This window comes from Salmo salar, chromosome 03 (assembly GCF_965601325.2).
Source record: "Salmo salar chromosome 03, fSalSal1, whole genome shotgun sequence".
NCBI lineage: Eukaryota > Metazoa > Chordata > Actinopteri > Salmoniformes > Salmonidae > Salmo > Salmo salar.
In genome coordinates, this window is record NC_138293.1 from 60,237,724 (window position 1) to 60,265,407 (window position 27,684).

At 44.5% G+C, this 27,684-nt stretch overlaps 2 protein-coding genes across 3 annotated transcripts; both read left to right on the top strand.

Moving 5' to 3' along the window:
• The first annotated feature begins 641 nt into the window (after positions 1-641).
• Positions 642-8,154, top strand: LOC106600824 (male-specific lethal 1-like 1). 2 transcript variants are annotated; one of them, XM_014192525.3, is made up of 9 exons: positions 642-729; positions 1,492-2,317; positions 2,688-2,893; positions 5,996-6,258; positions 6,483-6,547; positions 6,647-6,714; positions 6,882-7,006; positions 7,260-7,332; positions 7,450-8,154. In XM_014192525.3, the coding sequence occupies exons 2-9, from the start codon at positions 1,640-1,642 to the stop codon at positions 7,538-7,540; spliced, it is 1,569 nt and encodes a 522-aa protein (XP_014048000.1). In that variant the 5' UTR covers positions 642-729; positions 1,492-1,639; the 3' UTR covers positions 7,541-8,154. The 2 variants fall into 2 exon arrangements, with proteins under 2 accessions (XP_014048000.1, XP_014048001.1); XM_014192526.3 differs by having other exon boundaries at positions 704-763.
• Positions 8,155-8,518: 364 nt separating this feature from the next.
• On the top strand, positions 8,519-25,518 carry LOC106600823 (protein CASC3). Its single transcript, XM_014192524.3, has 13 exons — positions 8,519-8,732; positions 13,924-13,948; positions 14,090-14,145; positions 15,046-15,243; positions 15,343-15,488; positions 15,673-15,846; positions 16,260-17,140; positions 17,742-17,803; positions 17,954-18,062; positions 19,457-19,573; positions 20,898-21,100; positions 21,330-21,519; positions 22,926-25,518. Exons 1-12 carry the CDS (start codon positions 8,547-8,549, stop codon positions 21,489-21,491), a joined length of 2,319 nt encoding a protein of 772 aa, XP_014047999.1. The 5' UTR covers positions 8,519-8,546; the 3' UTR covers positions 21,492-21,519; positions 22,926-25,518.
• The last annotated feature ends 2,166 nt before the right edge of the window (positions 25,519-27,684 follow it).

The window sequence follows — 27,684 nt, forward strand, 5'->3', positions numbered from 1 at the left end:
TTGGCTGTTGAAGTTGGCCTATCCATGCATGCTTATGAAAAACAGATTACTAAAAACAGGTGTTGCACCTGAATGCTACTTTACAATGATGGGTGGGACTGACACCCATTTCAGTATGCCCTCTTGTGGTAAAAGAGCAGCATTGATCCACAGAGACTAACACCAATGTAACAGCCTGTGGTCTCTTCTGTAGAATATATTGAGATATTAACTAATTTATAAGAAAAGTGGTAACATGTAATGGTTTATCTTCAACTAATCTCCAATAAACATAACTCCCTTACAAGATAGTGAATTAGGGAGCCCAGAATTGTCCTCTCCCCAAATAGAGAAGAGCCCAAACTAATATCAAGCAAGCAGATGAAATGCCATAGCTGTACCTGTTCCACAGTATTTAAAAAAATGTATAATTGGTGGTGACTGAGCCAGTTGCCAATTGGTTGCACCTAATCCCAGTGTGAATAGAGAAAATATGACAAGAACTCTCTCGACCATAACAATTTCATCATGGTTGCATGATTGTACAAGATATATGAACTACAACAAATTGTAACAATCATAAAAATTAGGTAGGAATATGCATTTGTCTTGGCATTTTTATTCTTGGGAAATCTCTTGAGCTCAGTGGAACCGCTCGCTAATTGACCAATCAGAGGCGAGCATACAAGGAACGCATGCGCAGTATCATTATTTTAAAACGACCTGAGAAGGGGGGCATCAAGGCGATAGGTGAGTTCGAATGAGTACATATAATATCAAATAGGTAGGTGGCCTTTAGTCATAAGTGTAAAGCACAATGTGTTATAACGTTCAAGAGAAAAACGTAACTTTGTAAAGCGTTTTAAGTTAAAATGGCGTCAAATGAGACCGGGTTGGTTGAAGGCAAAGTGGCTGTCATTGTTTTGCTCTTTGCTGCGGACCTAAAATGGAGGACTTGGCTAACCAGTTAGCTAGCCAACTAAGCGACTGCAGCTCAGCTGTAACGTTTGTTATTCTATTACTGTTTCCCTTGTAACCAAGCAATTGCCAGTCCCTGCATAATGTTTTATTCAAACACCGGCTAGGTCAATTATACACATCATTGGGTAGCTGACGAAACTCAACTCTTTAATGATTGTATAAGCTAGCTAACTACCTCGTCTGCTAGGCATGCCTGTATTGTTGAGATGCAAGTCAGCTTATCTCCGGGTTGCTCGATTGTTGTTATTGTGTCAGTTTGTTGGTTCATGTGTCAATATCATACAGATTATTCATGGGGGTATAGAAATGCGTGAGGAGGGAAATTGTAGTTAGCGTTCTCAATCTCTGGTAGCTACTAACGTTATCAGCAAAGTGGCTTTCTTAGTTGGGCTATATCTGCTGTAAGAGAGGCCATTGTGGCTGATTTCCTGTCTGTTTCAACATTTGATTTTAGTTAGTTTATGCCTGATAATTCAACATAGACACAAGGTTAACTGTGTGCCCATCTGACATCCCTCCCTTGTGTTTCAGGCTTGCATGGACATCTAGACAGCCCACTGCTGAGGAGAAACGGCATCCACGGTGTGAGATCAAGCTTTTTGTGCCACCAACGCCCCTGTCAGGAGGACATTGGTGGGCGTTGGTTGGCAAGGGTTCTGGCGGTGGGGTTTCCACGACAATGACATCCACTGTGTTTACAAGTGGAGGATATAAGCTAGACACAGTAGTGAAGATTGATTTGGTCAAAGCTCCAGCAGGAGGAACACCAGATTCCTTTATTGGCCTTAGGAGGGAGCCAAGTGAATACGTCATCGGAGTCCCAAACGTGCTCGGCAGTATCCACAACAGCAGTGGCCAGCAGCTCCAGGGGAAAGCCAAGGTGGTGCCAGGACAGGGACTGATTACCTGCAGGCCTGGATCTGGACAGAACCCTGGGCTTGGGTCTGGGCAAGAGGAGAACTGGGTGATCTTTGGAGCCCAAACTCCCCAGGGCAAACCAATGGGGGGCGACGGCACCACACCAGTCAAGAGCAAGGCACTACTAGGACAGACAAACAGCAATATGGGCAAGACAGACCTTGCGGTGCTCAACACTATCAAACAGCCCCGGGACGATGCAGTGTGTGGCAGGGAGGTCAGAGGGGCTGCTACTGCATCAATCATGGGGGCACAGTCATCAGAACACAGCCCAGATGGCAAAAGAGGGAATATTAGGAAAGGACCTGGTCACTCCCCTACACAGACCAGCTGCATACGCCAGATCCTCCTCCTCCAACTGGAACTCATTGAACAACAGCAACAGCAGCTCCAGTCCAAGAGCAAGGAGATAGATGACCTCAAAGCTGAGAAGGAAATGGTATGCTAGCAAACTCGAATGTATAACATTTCAATTGTCAATCCTGGTCAGCATATTTTGTGAAAATTTTAATTTTCCAGAATAACCAGCAGCCTAGGCCAGCTCCACAATGCCACCAGTGGTATTGTGATGTAATAGCAGTGCAGCACTATTATTACATCATTGTTTCTATGAAGTGTAAGGTTATTGAAGTCAACTAAATCGGCCTCAAACACATATAATATTTTCGTTGTACTCTTGTGGACTGTAAATCTCACAAGTGTTGAAGAGAATAGGCTACCCTTAGACAAACTATTTAAATGCCAAATCATAAGGGGGTATAAACCTCACTTGAGCCCCACTGACGTGACGTGTTTTTTCACTACTGCAGCTCATGGCGCGGATCGAGCGCATGGAGCGACGTCTGCAGCTAGGTAAGAAGGATGGGTGTGACCAGCGTCCCAACCACATCCCTAGCCGGCAGGAAGACCAGGCGGCAATGCCAGGGACACCAGAGGGTCAGGGTCTGTCTGAGTGCCGCAGCAGCCATACACCCCGAACGTTGAATTTTGGCAGAGGAGGCAAGGGCCACAAACGGTAGGGCTCCACATTCAATTTGTTTAACTTTTTTTTTTTTTTTTACTTCATGATATTACGTACTTCCTAGATCAGGCCTGGGTAATTATTTTCCATGGAGGGCCACATTAGAATATATTTTTGCCATTGCGGGCCAGAATCATATTACAAGCTCCTTCCACAAACTCGGCCATCTCACGTTTGTGTGGTAGGGGAGATCTGCATGACCTGACTCTGTCTTCCAACAGTGCGACAAACTGCCTGTGGTTTAAAGATTTTGCGCTTAAGAAGTTTACCACTTTAATGACTGTATCCACAACATGGCTCATTTTCAGAACACGTTTACAGAGCACCTCCTGATGGATAATGCAATGCAGGAAAATCATTTTCTGATCTGGGTTCAACTCAGCTACTTGATCTTGTATCCTTTTGAATAGGCCAACATTTGTTCCTGTCAAGTTTGGGCAAGCATCAGTGGTGACACTGGATAACTTTTCAAAACTCATTCCCAGCTTTGCCACACACTTATTAACCTCCTCCAATAAATCTTTCCTTGTGGTTGTGCTCTTCATTGACTGCACTGAAGCTCCTCTGTAATTTCAAAGTCTGGGGTTATGCCTCGTAAGAATATCAACAACTGCGCTGTGTCACGTGAATCACTGCTCTCATCCAGGGCCAAGGAGAAATGGGTGAAATCCTTGTCTTTCAACTGTTGTTCCATATTCTCTGCGATGTCCTCAACACGCCTTGTCACTGTTCGTCTTGACAGGGAAACATTTTCAAACGGCTCTTTCTTGTCGGGGCAAAGTATTGCTGCAGAGTCAATTAAACATTCTTTAATGAATTCGCCCTCAGTGAATGGCTTGCTATGTTTAGCAATTTTGTGGGATAGTACATAGCTAGCTCTCGCAATTCCATTGTTTGCTGAATGAAGTTTTGTGAAAAGTCCTTGCTGCTTTTGCAACTGAGAAAGCAACTCTTTCGATGCACCTGCCCTCTGCTCAGAAGACATATTCCTATATTTCTCTGCATGCTTCGTCTGGAAGTGTCGGGACAAGTTGTAGTCTTTCAAGACAGCGACGCTCTCTTTGCACACTAAGCACACAGCTTTCCCTTTACCTCAATCAAGAAGTACAGTCGTGGCAAAAGTTTTGAGAATGACACAAATATTAATTTTCAAAGTTTGCTGCTTCAGTGTCTTTAGATATTTTTGTCAGTTACTATGGAATACTGAAGTATAATTACAAGCATTTCATAAGTGTCAAAGGCTTTTATTGACAATTACATGAAGTTGATGCAAAGAGTCAATATTTGCAGTGTTGACCCTTCTTTTTCAAGACCTCTGCAATCTGCCCTAGCATGCTGTCAATTATCTTCTGGGCCACATCCTGGCTGATGGCAGCCAATTCTTGCGTAATCAATGCTTGGAGTTTGTCAGAATTTGTGGGTTTTTGTTTGTCCACCTGTCTCTTGAGGATTGACCACAAATTCTCAATGGGATTAAGGTCTGGGGAGTTTCCTGGCCATGGACCCAAAATATCGATGTTTTGTTCCCCGAGCCACTTAGTTATCACTTTTGCCTTATGGCAAGGTGCTCCAACATGCTGGAAAAGGCATTGTTTGTCAAGAAACTGTTCCTGGATGGTTGGTAGAAGATGCTCTCGGAGGATGTGTTGGTACCATTCTTTATTCATGGCTGTGTTCTTTGTGAGTGAGCCCACTCCCTTAGCTGAGAAACAACCCCACACACGAATGGTCTCCGGATGCTTTACTGTTGGCGTGACACAAGACTGATGGTAGCGCTCACCTTGTCTTCTCTGGTCAAGCTTTTTTCCGTGTGCCCCAAACAATCGGAAAGGGGATTCATCAGAGAAAATGACTTTACCCCAGTCCTCAGCAGTCCAATCTCTGTGCCTTTTGCAGACTATCAGTCTGTCCCTGATGTTTTTCCTGGAGAGAAGTGGCTTCTTTGCTGCCCTTCTTGACACCAGGCCATCCTCAAAGTCTTTGCCTCACCGTGCGTGCAGATGCACTCACACCTGCCTGCTGCCATTCCTGAGCAAGCTCTGTACTGGTGGTACCCCAATCCTGCAGCTGAATCAACTTTAGGAGACGGTCCTGGCGCTTGCTGGACTTTCTTGGGCGCCCTGAAGCCTCCTTCACAACAATTGAACCGCTCTCCTTGAAGTTCTTGATCCGATAAATGGTTGATTTAGGTGCAATCTTACTGGCAGCAATATCCTTGCCTGTGAAGCCCTTTTTGTGCAAAGCAATGATGACGGCACATTTTTCCTTGCTGCAAACCATGGTTGATAGAGGAAGAACAATGATTCCAAGCACCACCCTCCTTTTGAAGCTTCCAGTCTGTTATTCAAACTCAATCAGCATGACAGAGTGATCTCCAGCCTTGTCCTCGTCAACACTCACACCTGTGTTAAGGAGAGAATCACTGACATGTCAGCTGGTCCTTTTGTGGCAGGGCTGAAATGCAGTGGAAATGTTTTTTTGGGGGGGATTCAGTTCATTTGCATGGCAAAGAGGGACTTTGCAATTCATCTGATCACTCTTCATAACATTCTGGAGTATATGCAAATTGCCATCATACAAACTGAGGCAGCAGACTTTGAAAATTATTATTTGTGTCATTCTCTCAACTTTTGGCCATGACTGTGTTTTGATGTCCACTCTTGCTGGAACATCCTACATTCATTGTCTACTTTTCTTTTAAATCTTTGAAACTAATTTTTGCGCAATTTCTAGCTAGCTACTTATTTGTGACTGTGGCGTGTGTGTCAGCCTGTCAGTCAATGTATGTCCTCGTGCAGTTATTTATACGTGCCTTCAAAATAAATGGCCCACAAGTGGTGGGAGTTAAATCATTACACAAAGGCAAGTATTCATTGGGCTTTTAGTTTGAATAACAAATACGTTTTTCAAAACTTTACTATCGCAAATTCTTTGATCTGAGCATGATTCCGCGGGCCGTGTTGAATCAGGTCGCGGGCCCAGGCCTGTCCTAGATCCATACATGGATGAATATATCTATGTACTGTAGATGCATGCAAAGCCCCTTATTGTCCCTCACGCAATTCCTCTAAAGGTTGTTTTTGTTCTTGCCAATAGGCGTTTCCTCTTCCAGGACCCCAGGGCAGCCAAACGACGTGCCCAAGCCAAGGCCTCCCAGTCTCCACACGAGGCGCTTCTCCCCAAAGAGGAGTCTCTGGACGGGGAAGAGTTTTCAGATGGGTCTCCTGGGACCAGCTCGGCCGCCACTGAGGAACTGGACTACCTGTCCACCACAGACATGTACCTGTGTCGCTGGCATGTGCCTCCCCTGTCACCAACTTCGCGGGAGCCCTCACCCAAGAAGGAGGAGCCTGTGGCCAGTGAGTGTTACAAACTGTCATGAAATGGTTGTATTGGATCCCAAAAAATAAGGAAAAGGGCAAAATAAGTATTAACAGCACATAAAGGCTGAGACTTGGGCCTAAGTATTTTGTAATGGGCCACATGATTGCTTTTTGTTGCTTTATCTTTTGTAAAATGTGTGTTAAACAGGATTTGTAAAATTGCATGTGTGGTGGAATGACCTTCTCCATCTTGTACACAGTTCCCTCATGGAAGGAAAACCTTATGGAGCCCCTGGGAGAGGAGGAGGCATCTGATATCCCTGAGGTGGGTACTTGTCTTGCACTGTTTGAAGCCCTAGGCTGGTGGAAGTCCAGATTGGACCCCTGGTCAGGAGGTCTAAAGTCCAACTGTTTTCTCTTACAGAATCTGGATGACAATGTCTTCCTGAAGCGCCACTCGAAGCATGAACTGGATGAGAAGAGAAGGAAGAGGTAAGGGAGGGCTGGAGTTTTCACTATGCTCTGTTTACGTCTGACCAACTCTTGCTACGAGTCAGTATGTTTCTCTGGCATACTTCTGCCTTTCTCCTTATTTTTGTGTCCCTTATTTTGACCTTCCGTCACTGTATTCTTCACTCTCCTTCATTCACCTCCCGTAGATGGGACATCCAGCGGATCCGTGAGCAGCGGATGTTCCAGCGACTGCAGCAGCGCATGAACAAGAGGAAGGGTATCCAAGAGAGTGAACCAGAAGTGTTCTCCTTCTACCCAGAAGCCGAGGATGGTAAGCCCACCTATACACTGAATTGTTAAGATACTACTGCACTGTTGGAGCTAGGAACACAAGCATTTCGCTACACCCGCAATAACATCTGCGAAATATGTGTATGTGACCAATAAAATTGTATTTTTTAGATCTGGCCAAAAAGCAACTATCCCATTAGTAATGTCTGTTGAGATGAAATGTAGTCAGTTGAAATACTGAGCAGGGTCTTGGACTCATCACTTATGAAGGTGTTCTTTCTCTCTCTCCTCAGTGGAGTCCCTCATGATCACCCCCCACCTTCCAGTGGTGGTGTTTGGCCGACCTCTGCCAAAGCTGTCGAGACGGTGAGTTGAGACATACACACTGGTTCTTAAATAACACCAAGCCAAACATCACTTGAATACAATTGGAGCGCTTGCTTCCTAACCTAAACCCCTGTGTTTCTCTATTCACCCTTGAAGGAGCTTTGACCTGCCCTGGCTGGACGAGCGGAGCCGCTGTCGAGTAGAGGTGCCCAAAAAGCAGACCCCCCACCGGACCTGCCGAAAATAAATCTGTCCTTTCCAGCTGAGTCCAAGAGAGGAGACACCGGCTGGATTGGTGCCAGGCAGCACCCCTTTGTGTGAACGTCTGCCTTGTTATTTGGGAGAGTACTACAGACGGGGTGGGGGAATTGCATGCCACAATCCCCTAAAATCAAAAGATGCACTGTGCCACAGTTTGGTCATGGTTGCTGGACTGCAGAGCGGATCCTATTGTTTGTTCATAGTAGGACTGGTTTGGAAGAAGACTGAGGGTGGTGTGAACTGTCCAGGAAGAGCAGAGATCTTTGTCTCCTCTAGATTCCCGCTGGGATAATTTGAGGACAGTTTTCCTCTGTGCAACTTCACCCCAAAAATTCCCAAGAAAACAAGCTAAAGTTCTACAAACTGTTGACGTTGTCATTCACATCGACATGCCTCATATTTGAACAGAGCAGAATGACTCTGTCTCCCATCTGTATGTGATTGCTGTTGCATCCTATAGAAAGGAGACCTGTTGGAGATAAAAGGAAAAAAACATTTGTCATTAGGAGAGTGAGATGTGTTGAAAGCGCTTCAGCAGCACTTATGGTTTGTGTTTCAAACAAGATGTTGGAATTAAAAAAAATGCTTTATGCCCATGAACATGACTTTGTTTCTTTTGGATGGTGTCTTTGCCTGATTTGATAAATGTAGGAGATAAAATTAATTTGAACGCACTGGACCATAATGGGAATTAGGTATGAGTGAACGTGAATATCACTATCAATATGTCTCTGGATAATACTTCATATTCATTTAATCCGATTTCAGGGGATTTATAATTTTGTTCACAGGTGTCATCATACTGACTTAATCGTTACAAAATGCTTCAACAACCAATTAACGACACTTGCTAATTGAAACGATAACCTGCCAGAAAGATCGAAATTCCTTGATAAAAAAAAGAAGCTCGTGGCGGCTAAGGCGGAATTGCGTAACTAACATTCACCCACAATTCCTGGCATTCTTCCGGTTTCCTTTATACGATTTCTAAGATGGCGGACCGGCGACGGCGAAGGAGGCGCGCGTCCCAGGATAGCGAGGAGGACGATGAATCTGGTTCGGGATCGGAAAGTGGAAAGTCCCTTTCGCCAACGACAAAGCCCCGAGTACGGGATCCTGAGCCAGTTGAGGCACCAGCTGTTCGTGTGGTGCCGAAAAACGATGCTGAATCCGAGTGTGTGAGTGTTGTTCTCGAGACGCAAAGCTGATCAATTTAATAGTACTTGATTAGTTGGCTAGCTAGCTAACGTTAGCCTGCTCACTACTATAATTAATGGCTGGGTCAACAAGTCAGCCGGCTATGGTAATGGGACAGTACCTCGGGGATAGTTGTCCAGTGGTTAGGCCAAGCCGCATCCCCATGTTTTGCGTTTGCTGCGTCCAGCTAATGTTGCTCATAAATCAACCAACTCTCATGTTTGGCCGGGAAACGTGTGAAGGGCCAACCCGTGAACTAACTAGACAAGCCATTTCGTTTGCGCTAGCTTACTTTGTTTGGTAACGCTAGCTAGCACGTTTACCACGATGGTAACGCGTTAGTAAATGGTTAGCAAGATGAAAGTATTTTAATATATTAATATACTGTACTATCGGTGTTTAGTTAAGCTTATAAGCTAGCTAATGTTGGCGCACGTTATCTGTCAGTAACTTGCTAACTACTGTAGTAGCTAGATGCTAATGTTACCTAAAGCCACAGGGAGCTTTGACGTTGTTGGGTTATTTCATCTGACTGTTAAAATGTGCCGTCCTTAGTTAGATAACGTTACAATATTTGCCTCCAGTCACGCCTCATCTAGTAATTTTTCTTGACCAGTAATAATCAGTAAAGATCTTGACTTAACCCTCTGGTTTTGAATGGCCACCACTACGACAAAGCTTGTTGATATTTATCGAAATCCCTAGTGATGTGAGGAATCCATGTTTGGCATAATAAATGGTGGTTTTAGTTTATTTTTACAGGGACAGTGTACATTAATCAACGTTTAGGTAACAGTGCCGGTTTTAGCCAGCCAGCTAATTTTCAACAGCAGGTCCTGGGCAGGTTATTAAAAACAATTACAATAACAATATAGACAATCAATGAGCCGTGAGCACATGCAGAGCAACATAGGACAATCAACATATAGCATGCAGACAGCGCAATAGCACAAAAAGCAACAAAACAAAATGCATTAAAGCAACAATGTTTCCACACCTCACAAGCATCAAACAACATGGAAAGCAGCAATACACAGTTTGGGATTATGTTCTGAAGACCGATTGGCCTTTAGCCATGTTTTTTGTTAAGGTGTGATAGATGGTGCAGTTATTTATTTGATAGCAGTGTGTTCCAGACGTGGGATGCTCTCATGGAGAAAGCCAATTGACTAAAGCTGCTTTTCCTTACGGGAACCATATAGTCACCTCATGTTAGACCTTGAGGATCTGCTGCCATGGGTTTGTGTTTTCTGTGTAACAAAAGTACTAAGTGGGGGCGGAGCAAGGCCATTTAGGATCTTGAATACAAGACATGCGTTGGTGTATTACACAAGATTTTTCCAACTCAGGAGCTCATGCTTTCTGAGGGTGTAACAGTGATGATGGCTATTGGGCTTTCTATCAAGCACTTTGAGAGCCTGTTTGTAGAGAGACTGAATTGGTTTTAATGTTGTACAGCAAGCTTGGGCCTAACTAGTCAATAGATAGATTTGAAGTACAGTTTTGCTACCTCTGCAGTCAAACAATTTTGTATAAATGGAAATGAGCTAGGTTGAATTTGGTTATGAGTTACCTTTTTCACCTGCTTTTTAAAAGAGGTTGGAATCAAGTATGATGCCAAGGTACTTAAAATCGGATACCACCTGGAGCTTCTCCCCTGACACATCTGGCTCAGTAGCATCAGTTGCTCTCTTTGTGAAGAACATGCAGACTTTTTTCTTCTTAGAATTGAGATGCAAACATGAGTCACTTTATAACCTGGACCATTACAGTAGTGAGTTCTTGTGCCGCTTGTTTTCTCTTTGCATGCACATATATCACTGTATCATCTGCATACGTTTGAACTTAAGACCCAGTACAGACAGAAGGCAGATCATTAATGTACAGGCTGAACAGGAGGGGCCCCAGTATTGACCCTTGGGGCACGCCCACATCACAGCTGAGATTGGGCGACAGCTCATTGTTCACTCTGACACGCTGAGTTCTGCTTTCACGATATGATTTCATCCATCTCAAGGCATCGGGGGGGGGGGGGGGGAGTTGAACTTGGACAGTTTTGTGACGAGAACCTCATGGTTAACAGTGTCAAAAGCTTTCCTTAGGTCAAGAAATACAGCCCCAACAACACCCCTTTGTCCATCTTGGACTTCACATTTTCCAGAAGAAAGCAGTTGGCTGTTTCTGTGGAGTGTTTTGCTCTGAAGCCAAACTGCATAGAGTGTAATGTCACAGGGCTGTTGTTGAGGTGGGCAGTCAGTTGCTCTGCTACACACTTTTCAGCAACCTTCAACACCGCAGGTAGTATACTAATGGGCCTGTAGTTACTCATGTTAGATGGCTGTTATTATGGCCAACTTTCAGACCCTTGGAAACACCCCCTGACTAATAGATGTGTTGGTGACCTTAGTAATGGGGCCAATGAGTGACTCTGTAGTTTTTAAGAAAGGTAGAGTCCAACCCAAACACATCTTTGGCTTTAGAGTTCTTTAGTGAGCTAATCACCTTGTTCACCTCTGACTCAGAAACATCCCTTGTGATGAAGACCGGTTCAGTGTCATTCATTAGCGCGGAGCCCAAGAAACCAGTGGAGGGGTTCTGTGTCAGTACCTTGATAGAGTCAACAAAGTACAATGGTCTTTAAGACACTAACAGCTTAGACGGTAAGCAATTAAGGTTACAATTATGAAAACTTAGGACACTAAAGAGGCCTTTCTTCTGACTCTGAAAAACACTAAAAGAAAGATGCCCAGGGTCCCTGCTCATCTTCGTGAACATGCCTTAGGCATGCTGCAAGGAGGCATGAGGACTGCAGATGTGGCCAGGGCAATAAATTGCAATGTCCGTACTGTGAGACGCCTAAGACAGTGCTACAGGGAAACAGGACAGACAGCTGATTGTCCTCGCAGTGGCAGACCATGTGTAACAACACCTGCACAGGATCGGTACAGCCGAACATCACACCTGCGGGACAGGTACAGGATGGCAACAACAACTACCCGAGTTACACCAGGAACGCACAATCCCACCATCAGGGCTCAGACTGTCTGCAATAGGCTGAGAGAGGCTGGACTGAGGGCTTGTAGGCCTGTTGTAAGGCAGGTCCTCACCAGACATCACTGGCAACAACGTCGCCTATGGGCACAAACCCACCGAGGTGGAGGGTCCGTCAGGGTCTGGGGCGGTGTGTCACAGCATCATCGGACTGAGCTTGTCATTGCAGGCAATCTCAACGCTGTGCGTTACTGGGAAGACATCCTCCTCCCTCATGCGGTACCCTCCCTGCAGGCTCATCCTGACATGACCCTCCAGCATGACAATGCCACCAGCCATACTGCTCGTTGTGTGTGTGATTTCCTGCAAGACAGGAATGTCAGTGTTCTGCCATGGCCAGCGACGAGCCCGGATCTCAATCCCATTGAGCACGTCTGGGACCTTTTGGATCAGAGGGTGAGGACTAGGGCCATTCCCCCCCCCCAGAATCGTCTGGGAACTTGCAGGTGCCTTGGTGGAAGAGTGGGGTAACATCTCACAGCAAGAACTGGCAAATCTGGTGCAGTCCATGAAGAGATGCACTGCAGTACTTAATGCAGCTGGTGACCACAACAGATACTGACTGTTACTTTTGATTTTGACCCCATCCCATTGTTCAGGGACACATTATTCCATTTCTCTTAATCACGTCTGTGGAACTTGTTCAGTTTCTGTCTGCTGTTGAATCTTATGTTCATACAAATATTTGCATGTTAAGTTTGCCGAAAAGAAACGCAGTTGACAGTGAGAGGACTTTTCGTTTTTTTGCTGAGTTTACATCTTTCATGCTCTTATTTGAACTTTAGGGCTGTTTTTAGAGCATGATCTCGTTCTTTCATCAGTTTCCAGATTTCTCCATTTAGCTAAGGAAGAGTGCTCTTTTTCCCTGGTTTGGATTTGATTTTCTTTAGGAAGTCATTTATTGTAGTCTGGATTGTGAATAGAAAAACTTGACTGTCAGCTTCCACATCTGTATAGGACAAGATAATTCCAGTTAATTCCCTCAGTCATTTAATTCACTCTGAATGGCCTGGTCATTTAACCTCTTTTGGCGCATGAACCGCTAGTGGGACACCTACAACAACATCTGGTGAAATTGCGGAGTGTGAAATTCCAAATACAAAAATCGTAATATTAAACATGCATGAAAATACAAGTGTCATACATCATTTAAAAGCTTAACTTCTTGTTAAACCAACCGTATTGTCAGATTTCAAAGCTGGCTTTACGGCGAAAGCATACCGTGCGATTATCTGAGGACAGGGCCCCACACCAAAATACTTTTTCAACCAGCACAGGCGTCACAATCACAACTAGCGATTAAATAAATCGCTTTTGAAGATCTTCCTCTGTTTGCATTCCCAAGGGTCCCAGCTACACAATGAATGGTCGTTTTGTCCGAAAAAGTCCTTCTTTATATCCAAAAAGGGCAGTTTAGTTGGCGCCAATGATCTCAGTAATCCACTCTTTCAACATGCATACAAACAAATCCAAAAAGTTACCAGTAAAGTTTGTCCAAACAAGTCAAACGATGTTTCTAATTAATCCTCAGGTACTCTAATATCTAAATAAACAATATTTAATTCACGTGCCAACAAGACCACTTTTCTAATGAGACACCTTGTAGTTCTTCCAACTACTTGTTCATTTTTCAAAAAACAAGCCTGAAACCCTTTCTAAAGACTTACATCTAGTGGAAGCCATAGGAACTGCAATCTGCGTCCTATCTATTTGTATTTCCCATAGGCAAGCACTGAAATGGCCAGTGACCGAAAAAAAATCTGGATGGATTTTCCTCTGGTTTTTGCCTGCTTTATCAGTTCTGTTATACTCACTGACATTATTTTAACAGTTCTAGAAACTTCAGTGTTTCCTATCCAATGCTACCAAGTATATGCATATCCTAGCTTCTGGGCCTGAGTAACAGGCAGTTTACTTTGGGCACGTCAGTCATCCGAAACCAGTATGCTAATGATTTAAGAGGGTACATTCCTAGTGACACAGATTCCCCCCCACTACTAAACAATTGACATAAGGGTTGGTATCATGTCTGCGTGACAGTGGTGTGTGTAGGCTACATACTGTTGCTATTTGTTGTCAATTCATTCACGTTGTTTGACTAGTGTTATCCTTTCTTAACAGGAAAGTGAAGATGGCGTAGGAGAAGGTGAGTCAGTGTTTGGTGACGCAATCCAATGGCCTATCTAGAATGATGCACACATCTGAAGCATTTCCCATTTGGATCACACCAATGTTAAACAGTTGATGTATTTGTTTCAGACACATTTTAATGTTTGTGTTTTTGCAGCTGTCCTTTCTGACTATGAAAGTGCAGATCCTGAGGAGAATGGCTCCCATTCAGAGGTGAGTTGCCACTGCTGAACAGAGTTATACTGTAGGGTAAAATGTTAATGTCATTTTTATGGGTTTTATTTGCATGGACGCTTGGGCAACATAGTATTTGATGAACTAGATTTTTTAGAATTTCAGTAATGCAGGCTTCATGAGGCTACCCCAAGGTTCCTCATTCTCCCAACAGAATAGCCCAACTAGTGGATTGGAAAGATCATGATGTATCTAACTTCCAAAGTATTTGAGACAATTCTTTTTCAATCACCATGAAACAAGAGTCCCTCCAGGATGCAGCTATCCTGCGACCCATATTTTTTTTTGCGACCCAAATCAACAATTCCAAGTATATTATTTGAGGGCTTGCAAATTTGCCCAATCCTGCACTATTACCTCATAAAACAGTCAAATTATCGCATACAACTGACTGATCACAACTAAAAAAGGAGGGCTTGCAATTTCAACCAATCACTGCAAATTTACTGCATAATATGGTTCAGTTAAGCACACATCAACAAACTTTTTTCCCTCGTCCGTGCATTTTTGTAACAAATTGGACAAAATCATCACACATTGCCATGTAAAATGTCAGAATTGCTGCAGTGAAATCCTGGATGGACTGAAGAGATGAGCAGGTTTCAACCATTGATACAGGTACTGGTATTTCGGAACACAGACCGTCTGCACTGTAGCGGCCCCTCGATGCAAGATACATTAATACATCCTGGATGGATGTGTAAAAAAACATGAAATCTACTGGGGTTCGGATGACAAGTTTAATTTGTTCACTGTGCATGGATGCTTTTGACTGGAATAAGTAGGACTCCAAGGATATTTGCATTGATCTCTCTGACAGCATCTTGGTAATGATACACATGAAGCAAACTAACTCAAGTCTTGTATTGTCTCTCTCAGGGAGGTGAGGAAGAGGAGGAGGTGGTCCCTCCACCGGCTGCTGAGCCCAAACCCAGTCCTGCTGCTGACACTCCTGCTGCAGAGGGGGAGCTGCAGGAAGGAGGGGGGAAGGAAGAGGGTGAGAAAGGTGTGAGTAAAGAAGTGAAGTGTGAAGATAAAGGCAACCTGGCAGGGGAGCGGCAAAGCGGGGATGGACAGGTAAAATGGATAATTGAAAAGAAAAAACAGTTGAAGAATCGCATACGAATATAGGCCTCTTGGTCAATCATTTTGAGTAATTCTATTCCGTGTAACCAGGAAAGCACAGAAGACTCTGAGAATAAAGGTGCTAAACCAGGCCAGAAGCTGGATGATGACCAGGACCGTAATAACCCAGCTTATATCCCCCGTAAGGGAATGTTCTTTGAGCATGACGTCAGAGGAAACGCACAGGAGGAGGAACGGTAAGGGGGAACGGAACGTTTACCCTTTTTTTATTTATCCGTTAAATGTTTGTTGTTCAACTGAAACTAGCTAAACGTGACCAACAACCACACAAAGGATGGGTGACTCCTAGTAATAGACGGATGACGTTTCATTGGTAAACCTGTTTATTGGTATATTTGCGGTTTCTTTCCTGTCCTCCAGGCCGAAGGGTCGTAACAGGAAGCTGTGGAAGGATGAGGGTCGCTGGGAACACGATAGGTTCAGGGAGGAGGAGCAGGCGCCCAAGTCACGTGAGGAGCTGGTTGCAATCTATGGCTATGACATCCGCAACGGAGGTGTCTCCAATGAGCGGTCCTATAGACAGCGCAAGCCCAGGTACTACTAACCCTCAACTCGACTAACCCTCAACTCGACCAACCCAGTGTTCAAATTCCCATGTCTCTGAAAGCCTGTAACACTAACCACCATTACTGTCTATTGTGCCAATTTATATTAACAGGCAGAATATAAAAGATATATCTAAAAAATTTGAGCAGAGTCGCACAGATTTTTCCCAGGCCGATTTGTTAGTCAAAAGCCAGTTGCGTGTCTGAAAAGGATACATTATTTGAAAATATATAGGTCCATTATAGTTTCTGTATACTTTCTACCTCGTTTTAGATGTTCAAGAGTGGCCTGGAGTGTTTATAAAAGAATCAAAACATAATCTGGCCCGTGTACCATCGTTTACCAACCGCTGGTCTACTAGCAGCTTGTCCTCACACTAGCCTCTTCTCCTCCCCCTGCAGACACAGCACCTCTCCAGTCCGGGACAAGCGCTGGCGGGACGGAGATGGGGAGAGGCCCATCCATACCTCCTGGCAGCAGGGAGGGAACTCCAACAGCCGTAGCGCTCCCCTAGCCGTGGCCCTGCAGCAGTCTGGTCCTCCCCCCTCAGCAGCCCCCAACACCCAGCGCAACAACAACCCCCCCAGGCCCTCCTCCCACCCCCCACCCCGTGGCTTCCAGGGCAACCGCCCCCCCCAGGCCCAGTACAGGAATGACAGAAACCAGGAGTCTCAACGGCCAGGCCCCAAGGCCCACCCCGCCGAGCCCCTCCAGACCCGGAGCCTACCGCCCATGGACGGGGAACGAGGCCCCAGGGGCCGGGGGAACAGAGGGGCCCATACGGAGCGCAGCTCTTCGGTAGTGGTGGAAGAGATCCGCAGCGAGGAGGATGACGAGCGTAACACAACTACAGTGACAACGTCCGTCTACCACAATCGCCACTACAGTGGCAAGGGAGATCGAGAAAGGGACTCTGCGCCACGGCGACAGGAGCAGCAGCGAGGGGGATCTGCTCCTCCGGCGGACAACCCGGTTACCCGCGATGCCTCCCCGGCTCCGGAGCGGCCCGTGGAGAAGAAGTCGTACTCCCTAGCCAGGAGGACTCGCACCCGGGCCACTGAGCTGGACAAGCAGGCCTCTCTTGAGGAGCCTGCCTCCACCGCGTCTTCCTCGGCACTGACGAGTGAGCCGTGGCAGGGCCCCGGTCAGAGCCAAGGGGATGCTGGAGACAGTAGCCAGGCGACGGTACTCACAGGGCTGGACCAGGACCTGGCCAGACTCAGCCTGGCCGGACAGAACTGGGCCCAGAACCCATCTTCGTTTCTACGTGCTGAGATGAGGGGTGAGCCTTCTGTCTTTTGCCCTCGCTCTACCCCGTTCTACCTCTCTCTCGCTCTAACCCTCCTTTTTTTTATTTTTTTTTTATTTTGAGTGTTATGGAGTGACACACATCCTCTCATAGTTCCAGCAGCACTGTTACAAGCAGCTCAGTCACCACTGCACCAGCAGCCCAGGTGAAGCTAAGCAGCAGCTCCCTGGTGCAGCACTGAGTCAGTCGGTCAGTGACCGTTCAGTGAGGCTGATTGACATAATGAGGCCATTAGTCAGTGTGTCAATGGAAGTATCTCTTTTTAAGCCAGCTAATCCACTCAGTGCAGGTGGTGGTGCGTCCTTGCATGCAGTCTGGAGCCTGGGAGGTTTTTATCATGCAATACCTTAGAAATAAAATGTCCTTTTTGCACCCAAGGTTTAAAGTGGCTCAAGTACACATTTTGTCAGGACAGAAACCCTAGTCAGTACTACACGTTGGTAGCTGGTTTGACATGAAGCTTATAAGGTGTAACTAAACAGCAGCAGTTAATCAGGAAGTTGGATATGTTTTGATTGCGTGTTGTCGAGCCCTTTTTTTCCTTTTTCTTTTCATTTTTCCCGTCTCGTTGCAGGCATCCCTAACTCTATGCACATGGGTGGAGCACCTCCACAATACAGTAACATAGAAGAGCTGGTGAGTAGGCCAACTTGTGGTGACTTGTGTACAAAGATGGGTTTCTGTCATTTTATATGTTGCCTTCAAGGAGAAGTCTGGCGTTTTGTTTTTTTTACCTGACATTTTGAGTGGGTCGTTCAGCTCTCATCCTCTTTCTCTCCATCTCAGGGAGCTGGTAACCGGGCAAAGCGGTACTCGTCCCAGCGCCAGAGGCCAAGCCCGGAGCCCGCTCCTCCTATGCACATAGGGGTCATGGAAAGCCACTACTACGAGCCCAGTGAGTCAGTGCCACACACTACCACCAGAAGGCAGGGCACAACTGAAACACACACTAGCCAGTGTCTCTTTGTCCATAGGCTCAGAGCCAGGCTCTGGTAGAATCAGTTCTAAACTACAGCATGTTGTAGCTGCGTTAGAATGCTGTCTTAAAAATAAATGGTAGGGTACACGGGTATCTGTGATAAACTATAACAAAATAAGCTACATGGTTTAACACATGATTACATGATTGCCACATCAGATACTTTTGTATATATAGTATATGTGGACTCCCCTTCAAATTAGTGGATTTGGCTTTTTCAGCCACTCCCGTTGCTGACGGGTGTATAAAATTGAGCACACAGCCATGCGATCTCCATAGACAAACAGTGGCCCGTACTGAAGAGCTCAGGGACTTTCAACGTGGTACCGTCGTAGGATGCCACTTTTCCAACAAGTCATTTTGTCAAATTTCTGCCCTGCTAGAGCTTCCCCGGTCAACTGTAAGTGTTGTTATTGTGATGTGAAAGCGTCTAGGAGCAACAACGGCTCAGCCGTGAAGCGGTAGGCCACACAAGAACGGGACCGCTGAGTGCTGAAGTGTAATACATTGTCAGTCCTCAGTTGCATCACTCACTACTGAGTTCCAAACTGCCTCTGGAAGCAACGTCGGCACAAGAACTATTCGTCGGGAGCTTCATGAAAGATCTAACATAACCATGCGTCATGCCAAACGTCACCTGGAGTGGCGTAAAGCTCGTCGCCTTTGGACTCTGGAGCAGTGGAATCGTATTGCCTGAAGTGCTGTCCGACGGACAAATCTGGGTTTGGCGGATGCCAGGACAACGCTACCTGCCCCAATGCATAGTGCCAACTGTGAAGTTTGGTGGAGGAGGAATAATGGTCTGGGGCTGTTTTTCATGGTTCGGGTGAAGTGTAATCTTAATGCTACAGCAATGATATTCTAGACGAGGGGAAGGCCCTTTCCTGTTTCAGCATGACAATGACCCCGTCCACAAAGCAAGGTCCATACAGAAATGTTTTGTTGAGATCGGGGTGGAAGAACTTGACATGCCTGCACAGAGCCCTGACCTCAACCCCATCGAACACCTTTGGGATGAATTGGAACGATGACTGCAAGCCAGGCCTAATCGCCCAACATCAGTGCCTGACCTCACTAATGCTCTTGTGGATGAATGGAAGCAAGTCCCCAATGTTCCAACATCTAGTGGAAAGCCTTCGCAGGAGAGTGGAGGCATAGCAACAAGGGGAGGACCAACTCCATACTAATGCCCATGATTTAGGAATGTTTGACGAGCAGGCCATGTAGTGTATATGGTTTGGTTGTAGAATGATATATCTGACTGTAGAGCGCAAACATAAGTGTCAATGCTATATTGTCTCCTCCTGCAGTGTCTTACCAAGGACCAATCTATGCCCACGGCGACAGCCCCGCCCCTCTCCCACCCCAGGGCATGCTGGTCCAGCCTGAGATGCACCTCCCCCACCCAGGCCATCCAGGACACCCAGGTTAGTGTCTGTCACCTTGCTGCCAGGGGACCCAGGGAAAACGTGGTGTGGGCAGCAGTTAGCCTCAACTACGATGATAGATATGAACTCGGCCTGTGTCTTCTCTGGCAACAAAAAGGAAGTCAATGACAAGCTTTCTTGAACCTCACTTACCTCTGTATAATCACCATGCAAGTGAAGACATGTTCAATCAAGTCATTAATAGTATTGCTTAAATTCTCTCTTATAAAACTCAAATGAATTGTTATTCTTACTGGTTTAATGAATAACTTTTGTATAGTGCCTTTCAATAAGTGTTTCACGCCATAAAAAGTTGCCTCAAGTGCCTCCAAACTAGGGATGTGACAAATGTACAATTTGTATTTTTTAAACAATAAGGATAAAATGACATGCGAATTCACAATGCAGATGTGGTTATTCATGACTGCTAGGGTGCAATGGTGCTCAATCGACCCCAGTCATGGCTGCCAGCAATGATGGTAGGCTCTCTGTGTGCCTCTCCTCCATGCTCTGGTCAGTACAGGGGGCTTAATGTCCCACTTCTCATCAGTGTGATGGCTCGTGACAATGATGTATGACAGCTTGTTCAGACGTCCAACAATCTGGGGTGTTTGAGACCTCACGCTTTGTACTTGCAGAGCGATCATTGTACAATTTCTTTCTTGTAGTCTGGTTCTAGATATAGCATCAGGGCATTGAAGCCGATATCCTCTACCATTGCAATGGCTGCATATTAACTGCAATTTCTGTCATCGGGGCTGTTATTTTATCCATCCCTTATCGCACTTCTTTCTTGTGAAGATCCCGTGTCTCTTGTTTAGGGTCCTGTGCTGCTGCCAGCAATGTTTCGGGTCTCACGGTGCATCCCTTTCAGCATTGCACCTGTACCACCACTGTAGCTCAATTCCACTTTGCAAAGTTTGCATTTGATTGCCTAATTTAACCTCACGAAGTATTGCCATGCAGGACTGTCACTTCCCTGTCTCACACTCTGCCATTTTCCAACTGTTAACAAGGATGACGTGCAAAGTGCTTTATATTCTTTGAAAATAATATCTTCTAACATTACAGCATTGTTGCGTTAGGTATGTTTATTTTTCCCTTTGATGATGATCGGGCCCTTTTTTTTAATAGTCGTTTTGTGATAACTAACCGCACTGTGATTTTAATTGTGTGGGGTGGGGAACAAAAGTTTTTCGGGTTAAGGATTTTTTTTCATTTAAACGGCCCCACTCCTGACCAGAAATGCTGGTATGGTGTTGGCTACTGTATGTTCCTCAGTCTGTCTGGTCACACCCATGAACCTTTCCCGTCTCCCCCTCAGGTCTACACCCCCACCAGTCCAGCGGCCCCATGCCCAACCCGGCTCTCTACGCTGCTCCCCCCGTCTCCATGTCCCCTGGACAGCCCCCTCCACAGCAGCTGCTGGCCCCGCCCTTCTACCCTCCGCCAGGTGTCATGACCTTTGGGAACACCAACTACCCCTACCCGGCAGGAGCCACCCTGCCCCCCATGTACAACCCGCCGGTGAGACCCCTGCCCTCAAGACACCATAGCTACCATATCAGCATGTCAAATGTTGCTATATATTGTACCCAATGCAACACATTACTGTTGCAATATGCTGACAGCTCTGCAATTCTTTGCATATTTATACGTTATTTGATTCCACCCGTACCATTTTAGGAATGTGTAGGACTTGCTACAAACATCCAGGTATTTCCACACATGCATAAACCGTGTAACCTCCCCTCAGGCCCAGTCGCAGGTGTACGGCCAGTCGCAGGTGTACGGTGGGGTGACGTACTACGATCCGATGCAGCAGCAAGCCCAGCCCAAACCCTCGCCTCCCCGGCGCTCCTCCCAGCCCGTCACCGTCAAACCTCCCCCGCCAGAGGTAGGGTACGGCCCGGAGTGAGCCCCAAACCCCAGCGACCCAACAACCGGCAAGTCTTCCCTCTCTCACCCAATCAAAATGATAAGACTTCGACCTGCCTCAGTCCTGACTGGATGAGTCGGTGTGAGAGTAGGACAAAAGCGAAGGTTATGCTTTTAAAACATTTTGATAATGTTGAAAATCTGTTTTGGAGAGTTGGGTGGGGGAGGAGTACAGAATAGGCCTATCCCAGAGAATGTTGCTGTAGGTCATACCATAGCCATAAAGGCGCTTGCTTTCCTCATTTAGTTTTTTGAGCTCCCGTTCAAAAGTAGGCAACGCGTCTAAATCAAATGGTGTTTTTGCCTTGGACACGTGAAGTCAGGCCAGTGGCTCTGAGTCGGAGTAAAGCAGCTGAATGTGTGTTTAGGTCTCTGCTCTTCAGTTCGTTCTGACAGACGAGCTCCTCTTATCCCCTAGAGCTCCTCCTAAAAGCCCCCAGGCAATAAGACTGTCTTCAGACTGATGTCTCTTTTTGAGATGTGAGTGGACACACACACGACAAAGACGCAATTCAAAATCCCAGCAGAGAAATGCTTTGGTGCAGAGGTAACCTTCAAACAGATGAATGCCTAACACCTAGCTGCATGACAGTCAAGACTTTTCAAATCAAATTTATTGGTCACATACGTGTTGAGCAGATGTTATTACAGGTGTAGCGAAAGGCTTGTGCTTCTAGCTCCGACAGTGCAGTGACATTTAACAAGTAATATTTACATTTCACAGCATATACACGTAAATCTAGGTAAGGAATGGATACATATGTCAGCGCGGCATTGGACTAAGATGGCGGTATAGAATACATTATATACGTATGAGATGGAAACATTATTAAAGTGGCCAGTGATTCCTAATCTGTGTCTATAGGCAGCTGCCTCTGATGGGCTAGTGATGGCTGTTTAACAGTCTGATGGCCTTGAGATATAAGCTGTTTTTCAGTCTCTCGGTCCCAGCGTTGATGCACCTGTACTGACCTCGCCTTCTGGATGATAGCGGGGTGAACAGGCAGTGGTTCGGGTGGTTGATGTCCTTGATGATCTTTTTGGCCTTCCTGTGACATCAGGTGCTGTAAATGTCCAGGAGGGTGGGAAGTTTGCACCACCCTCTGGAGAGCTTTGCGGTTGTGGGCAGTGCAGTTTCCGTACCAGGCGGTGATACAGCCCAACAGATGCTCTCAATTGTGCATCTGTAAAAGTTTTAGGTGTTAAGCCAAATTTATTTAGCCTCCTGATGAACTTCTCCTCTGTGGTCCCATCGATGTGGATGGGGGGTGCTCCCTCTGCTCTTTCCTGAAGTGAGCTCAATTGTATTGCTGAACCATGCATTCTTGCCTCCTCCTTCCAGCCTAATCCAAAGCTTGCGCGACAGAACAGTTGTGCTGATTTGTCCGTTTCTGCTATTTTCCCTTTTCTCCAGGACCGGAGTGGGAAGCCCAGTCAGAAGGTCAGATCCTAGCACGGCGTTCCGAACGGCTGCGCCAGTTGGAAGAGAGTGAGGGACAGGGAGACGGGGTCTGCAATCGAGGACCAGCACCACGTGTGGAGCGGATTCGATTTTTTTTATTTTTTAACGTTATCTGGGATGTTAGCCGCCTTGTGTTCAGGTGCCACATTGGTTGGTCGCCCACAATACTGAAGGGTTGTTGTTTTGGTTCACCTACCAGTGTTTTGCCTCTGAGGGGAGTGCGGTCTTAAAAACCCTATAGAACGTAACCATATAAAACCGTTGACGAAAGCCTTTAATAACAACACCTCTGTAAATATTACGTGACACCCGACACCAATGACATTCGTAGACATTTGTTCCTTCTAACAATCTGTCGTTCAACTGTAGGTATATTCATGCAAAAAATGTGTTTTTAAGCTCGAACAAATGTTTAGGACTGGCTTAAATGTGTCATGTGAGTATTATGGAGAGAATCTAACTGGCATAGTTGGTCATTTATATGGGCTAGCTAGAGCTTTTTGTCCCACCCACCAGACAATCCTGCTCATTTTCTAGCTAATATTTACACTCCCCTATGTATTTATTTGGACAGTGGAGCAAAACTTTGAATGTCTCTCTACTCCAGCATTTTTGGATTTGAGATCAAATGTTTCATACGAGGCGACAGTACAGAATGTCTTTTCATAAATATATTTTTTTCCTTTTTAGAAATGAAAGCCAAACATTTTGAAGATGTCATAAATATTTGGACAAATTCACTCAAGTTTCTGAACACTTCTACATTAATGTGGATACTACCATGATTACAGATACTCATGAACGACTCTTGAATAATGATGAGTGAGAGTTTGAGCCACAAAGATCTTGCTAACCTCTCACCATTGCCGATAAGAGGTGAGCATTTTTTGGGGTGGTTATGATATGTATGCCTCTAACTTTCTTACTCATTATTTACGATTTATTCGTGATTATCCGTGTTCATGGAGACCTTCCTTATTAATGTTCCAAAACATTCTACTTTTATTTACAATAAGTGACTCCCAAAATGACAATACAATATTTACCATTCATTTCTATTGGGCACAACATAATCTGAAACGCAACCAAAAAGTGCAAATGCATCCAAGTTTGTATCTTAACAAGCTTGATGTCATTGCGTGCTATGAATATGGGACCAAGTACTACACTTGACTACTTTAATACACAAAGTGAATTTGTCCAAATACTTATGACACCTTCAAATGGGGGTACTAGATGCGTAAAGTGCTTTAATTTCTAAACATAACAGATTTGTATGGAAATACTTTCCAATTAATGGTGACATTCTTAAGTCATCGTATAAAACATTTTAATCTCAAATACAAATGCTGGAGTATAGAGCCGAATGGGGAAAAATGTTGCTTCACTGTGCCAATAAATACGAAGAGGAGTGTCCCATTTCATCTCGCAGCAGCATCGTAGGTCTTAGTTTTTATTTTATGGTTTCCAGTCTTGTAAACGCACACTTTTTAGATAAAGAATAAAACCTATATACAGATGGTGTTTACCTATAGCTAGTACCCTACAATTTCAACAACTTATTTTCGAGTTCTCTTGATACCTTCCACATTGCTCTGTTTTTTTTATTTCGTTTTTTACGTAATACTGTATTACCAGAGAACCATTTAACCTTGCCTGAAACTGATGTACTTGACAGTGCTACTGCTTTCTAATGTAAGTGTATATAGATAAATGTATATTAAAGCCTGTGGTTTAAATAAGCAGAAATACTACCACCTTGTTATCAAATTAGTACTGTCACTATGAACAAAAGTCGTATACGTGGTTATGAATGGATAAAATAAAAAAAACGAGGCTAACTCTGGCTTTTGAAATGAAATGGTTGTTTGGAAGTTTGCCGTTTCCTTTATTTCCCCCTCAGAATCCTTTTGTGAAAGTGGAGAGACTGGTGAGGCCACTCGACCACTAAAATGGATCTGATTTGTCTGTTTGCAGAACGTACTGCTGATCCCAAATGATTTTCCCTAAAGGAAATTGTGTTCATTTAGGTTGCATTTCACCAGGCAGCCAAATTCTGACTGTTTTCCACAATCAGATATTTTTCAGATCTGATTGGTCAAAAGACCAGTTAGTGTGTGGAGGGCGGTCAGAATGGGCTGCCTGTCTAAAAGCAGCCAAATAAACCTAACATACATGCATGTTATACATACATAAATATGATTGTGAAAGTAATTCAGTTGGTGCTGTTGGCTGCACACTGTTATAGTGAGTCTGCCCAAAAAAGGGCAATTGGCTTTTTTTCTTTTAAAAAAACCCTCCTGAATCAGTATAAGTTGAGTTGTATTCAAAGTGTTTTGTTTAAAAATGGCTGGTAAGAATGTTTAAAATGTTTTATTTTCTCTGCCTTAAGGATAAATTGGTTTGACATCTTTCATTTGACTAGACCTGCCAACACTGTGAGGGCTTGTTTGTTTCATAGATGTTTGAATATATACAAGTTTTCTTGATTGTGGAGCAAATTTTGTTTAGACCGAGGAACATTAAACAAAATCTAGGAAAAAAATTAATTGTCATGTGGTTGATTGGCAGTTATTCAACAGCTACCACTGGATGGCAACATTGTGCCAAGCCTTCAACTCACTGCTCTCACATAGGCCTATTAAACATTTGAATTATTTTAGTCATTTAGCAAACACTGATCCAGAGCAACTTACAGTATTGAGTGCCAACATTTTCATACTGGTCCCCCAGGGGAATCGAACCCACAACCTTGGTGTTGCAAGCATCATGCTCTACCAACTGAGCCACACGGGACTACCCATCTATGAACTGATACTAATAATCAATGACACAATTTTTCCTTTTCAGTTGACTCTCTAGTTAACATAACTTGAGTTCAGCCATCACATGAAAATTGAATTAGTTGCATTTCACTGTTGAATTATAATGGGGCCATTAATGGATGGTAAAAGTGTCCCATTTATAATGGCTGGGGCCAGTACTGAGACTGAAAGACTTCTTGCTGTGGAGCTACAGAGATGAGTGACAGCTTGAGGGCAAGAGACATTAACAGTAGTCGATAGTGATTCGAGTGGAAAATATGGTTTGTGTTTCAAGGACGAGGTGAACACAATTTGATTTACATCTGAATAAGAGGACAAGGCATGCTGTGTTTGTAAAGTTACCTATAGCCCTTGTTTGGTTAGCTACGTTGTATAGGACAGGCTACAAAGGAAATGCACTTGCCTACCATCTCTTTACCAGGGCCCCTCTGTCTCTATGCCAACTGGTGCTGACATGACCAATAGAGAATCTCAATTTCTGGCATGTCGAAGCAAATTGCAATGTTTCTGTCATGACATCTTCTGGGGAGTGTAGGCATGCAGAGTACACATTGGAAATGATCATCCACTCTTACCAATGCGGTATGACTCTCTTCATACAAGCATTGATGAGAATAATGTATCCATTTAAATGTATTTGTAGCGCTTTCCCCGGTCATTTGTCAGACAGCCATATATTACAAAAAGCAGGCATAAACATACTGAAGGTGACATTTGGCATTGAAATGAAACACTTGTGGAAGAAACATTGAGAGGAACCAGACCCTATGAAAGATTTCAAATGAAAGCTGAGAGAGTTGGGTGGCATACTGATCTGGTGTAAGAGAACTGCGGGAGAGAGGAGCTGAGGGAAGCCTAGGGGTACTGAAGTTTGTACATCAATAATTGTGTTTGAATGAGGTAAAAACTCTGTATATTGCACAAAAGCTTAACTAATTCAAACTCCCTAGACTGCTGTGGAGGTTTACTTTGATCTTGGTCCATGGCATAATATGTATATTTTAGCTGAGAGTTCTCAACGTTAAGCCACTGTTAAAAATTCAACCATTCTTTCTTTGAAGGTTAGTTCGGTTTGTGGAGAAATTATGACCAAAATCATTTTTATTGGTAATTTACCATAACTAATAGGTCTATTTGGGCCACATTCCACCAGAATTCACGTGTTGGAGGACAAGCAAAGCTAATAGGATGTGTTTTCCTCTTTCCCCCTAAAAAAGGGTGGGTTGCTTCTTTTGTTTAGTGAACTTTGCTTTCGATACGCTCATCCCTTTGGGCACAAATATATAGGAGGTAAATTAGAGAGAAGAGAAAGGTATTGAATGTTAATTGTTCCAGACTCTCATTACTCTCCACACTGCATTTTCACCATCATCAGTGTTGGGGAGTAGTTAACTACATGTAGCTCAACTCGTAATTTAACTACATTTTGCAGTAGCTTAGTGGTAGTTGAACTAAATTCTTATCTTGTTAGTGTTTTCAGAAGTGAATAACTTTTTTTGCCATGTACCAGTGTACATGGTACATGTACAAATCTAAATAATCAGCTAGAGAACAAAATTATGTTAATTTAAGACCTAATGAAGTCAACAAATTACAGGACTAAACAGATAGAGATCATTGATTTTGATTGACTGGAACTACGCACTACTGGAACTACGCACTACTTATTTCGCAAACATATACTAAAATATGTGTGAAGTAGGCAATAATTTCCTTTCATTTTCAGCATCAGACCTGACAAATTTTTACTTGAAACAGTTTTTGTTTTTAATAGGCTCCTGATAAATACTAAATACTAAAAGCATATTTTTCTTCAGGGAAGTTTTAGTGTAACTTAACTTCTTTCAGTGTGAAGTAATTAGTAGCTTGGTAAACTATGTTTTCAG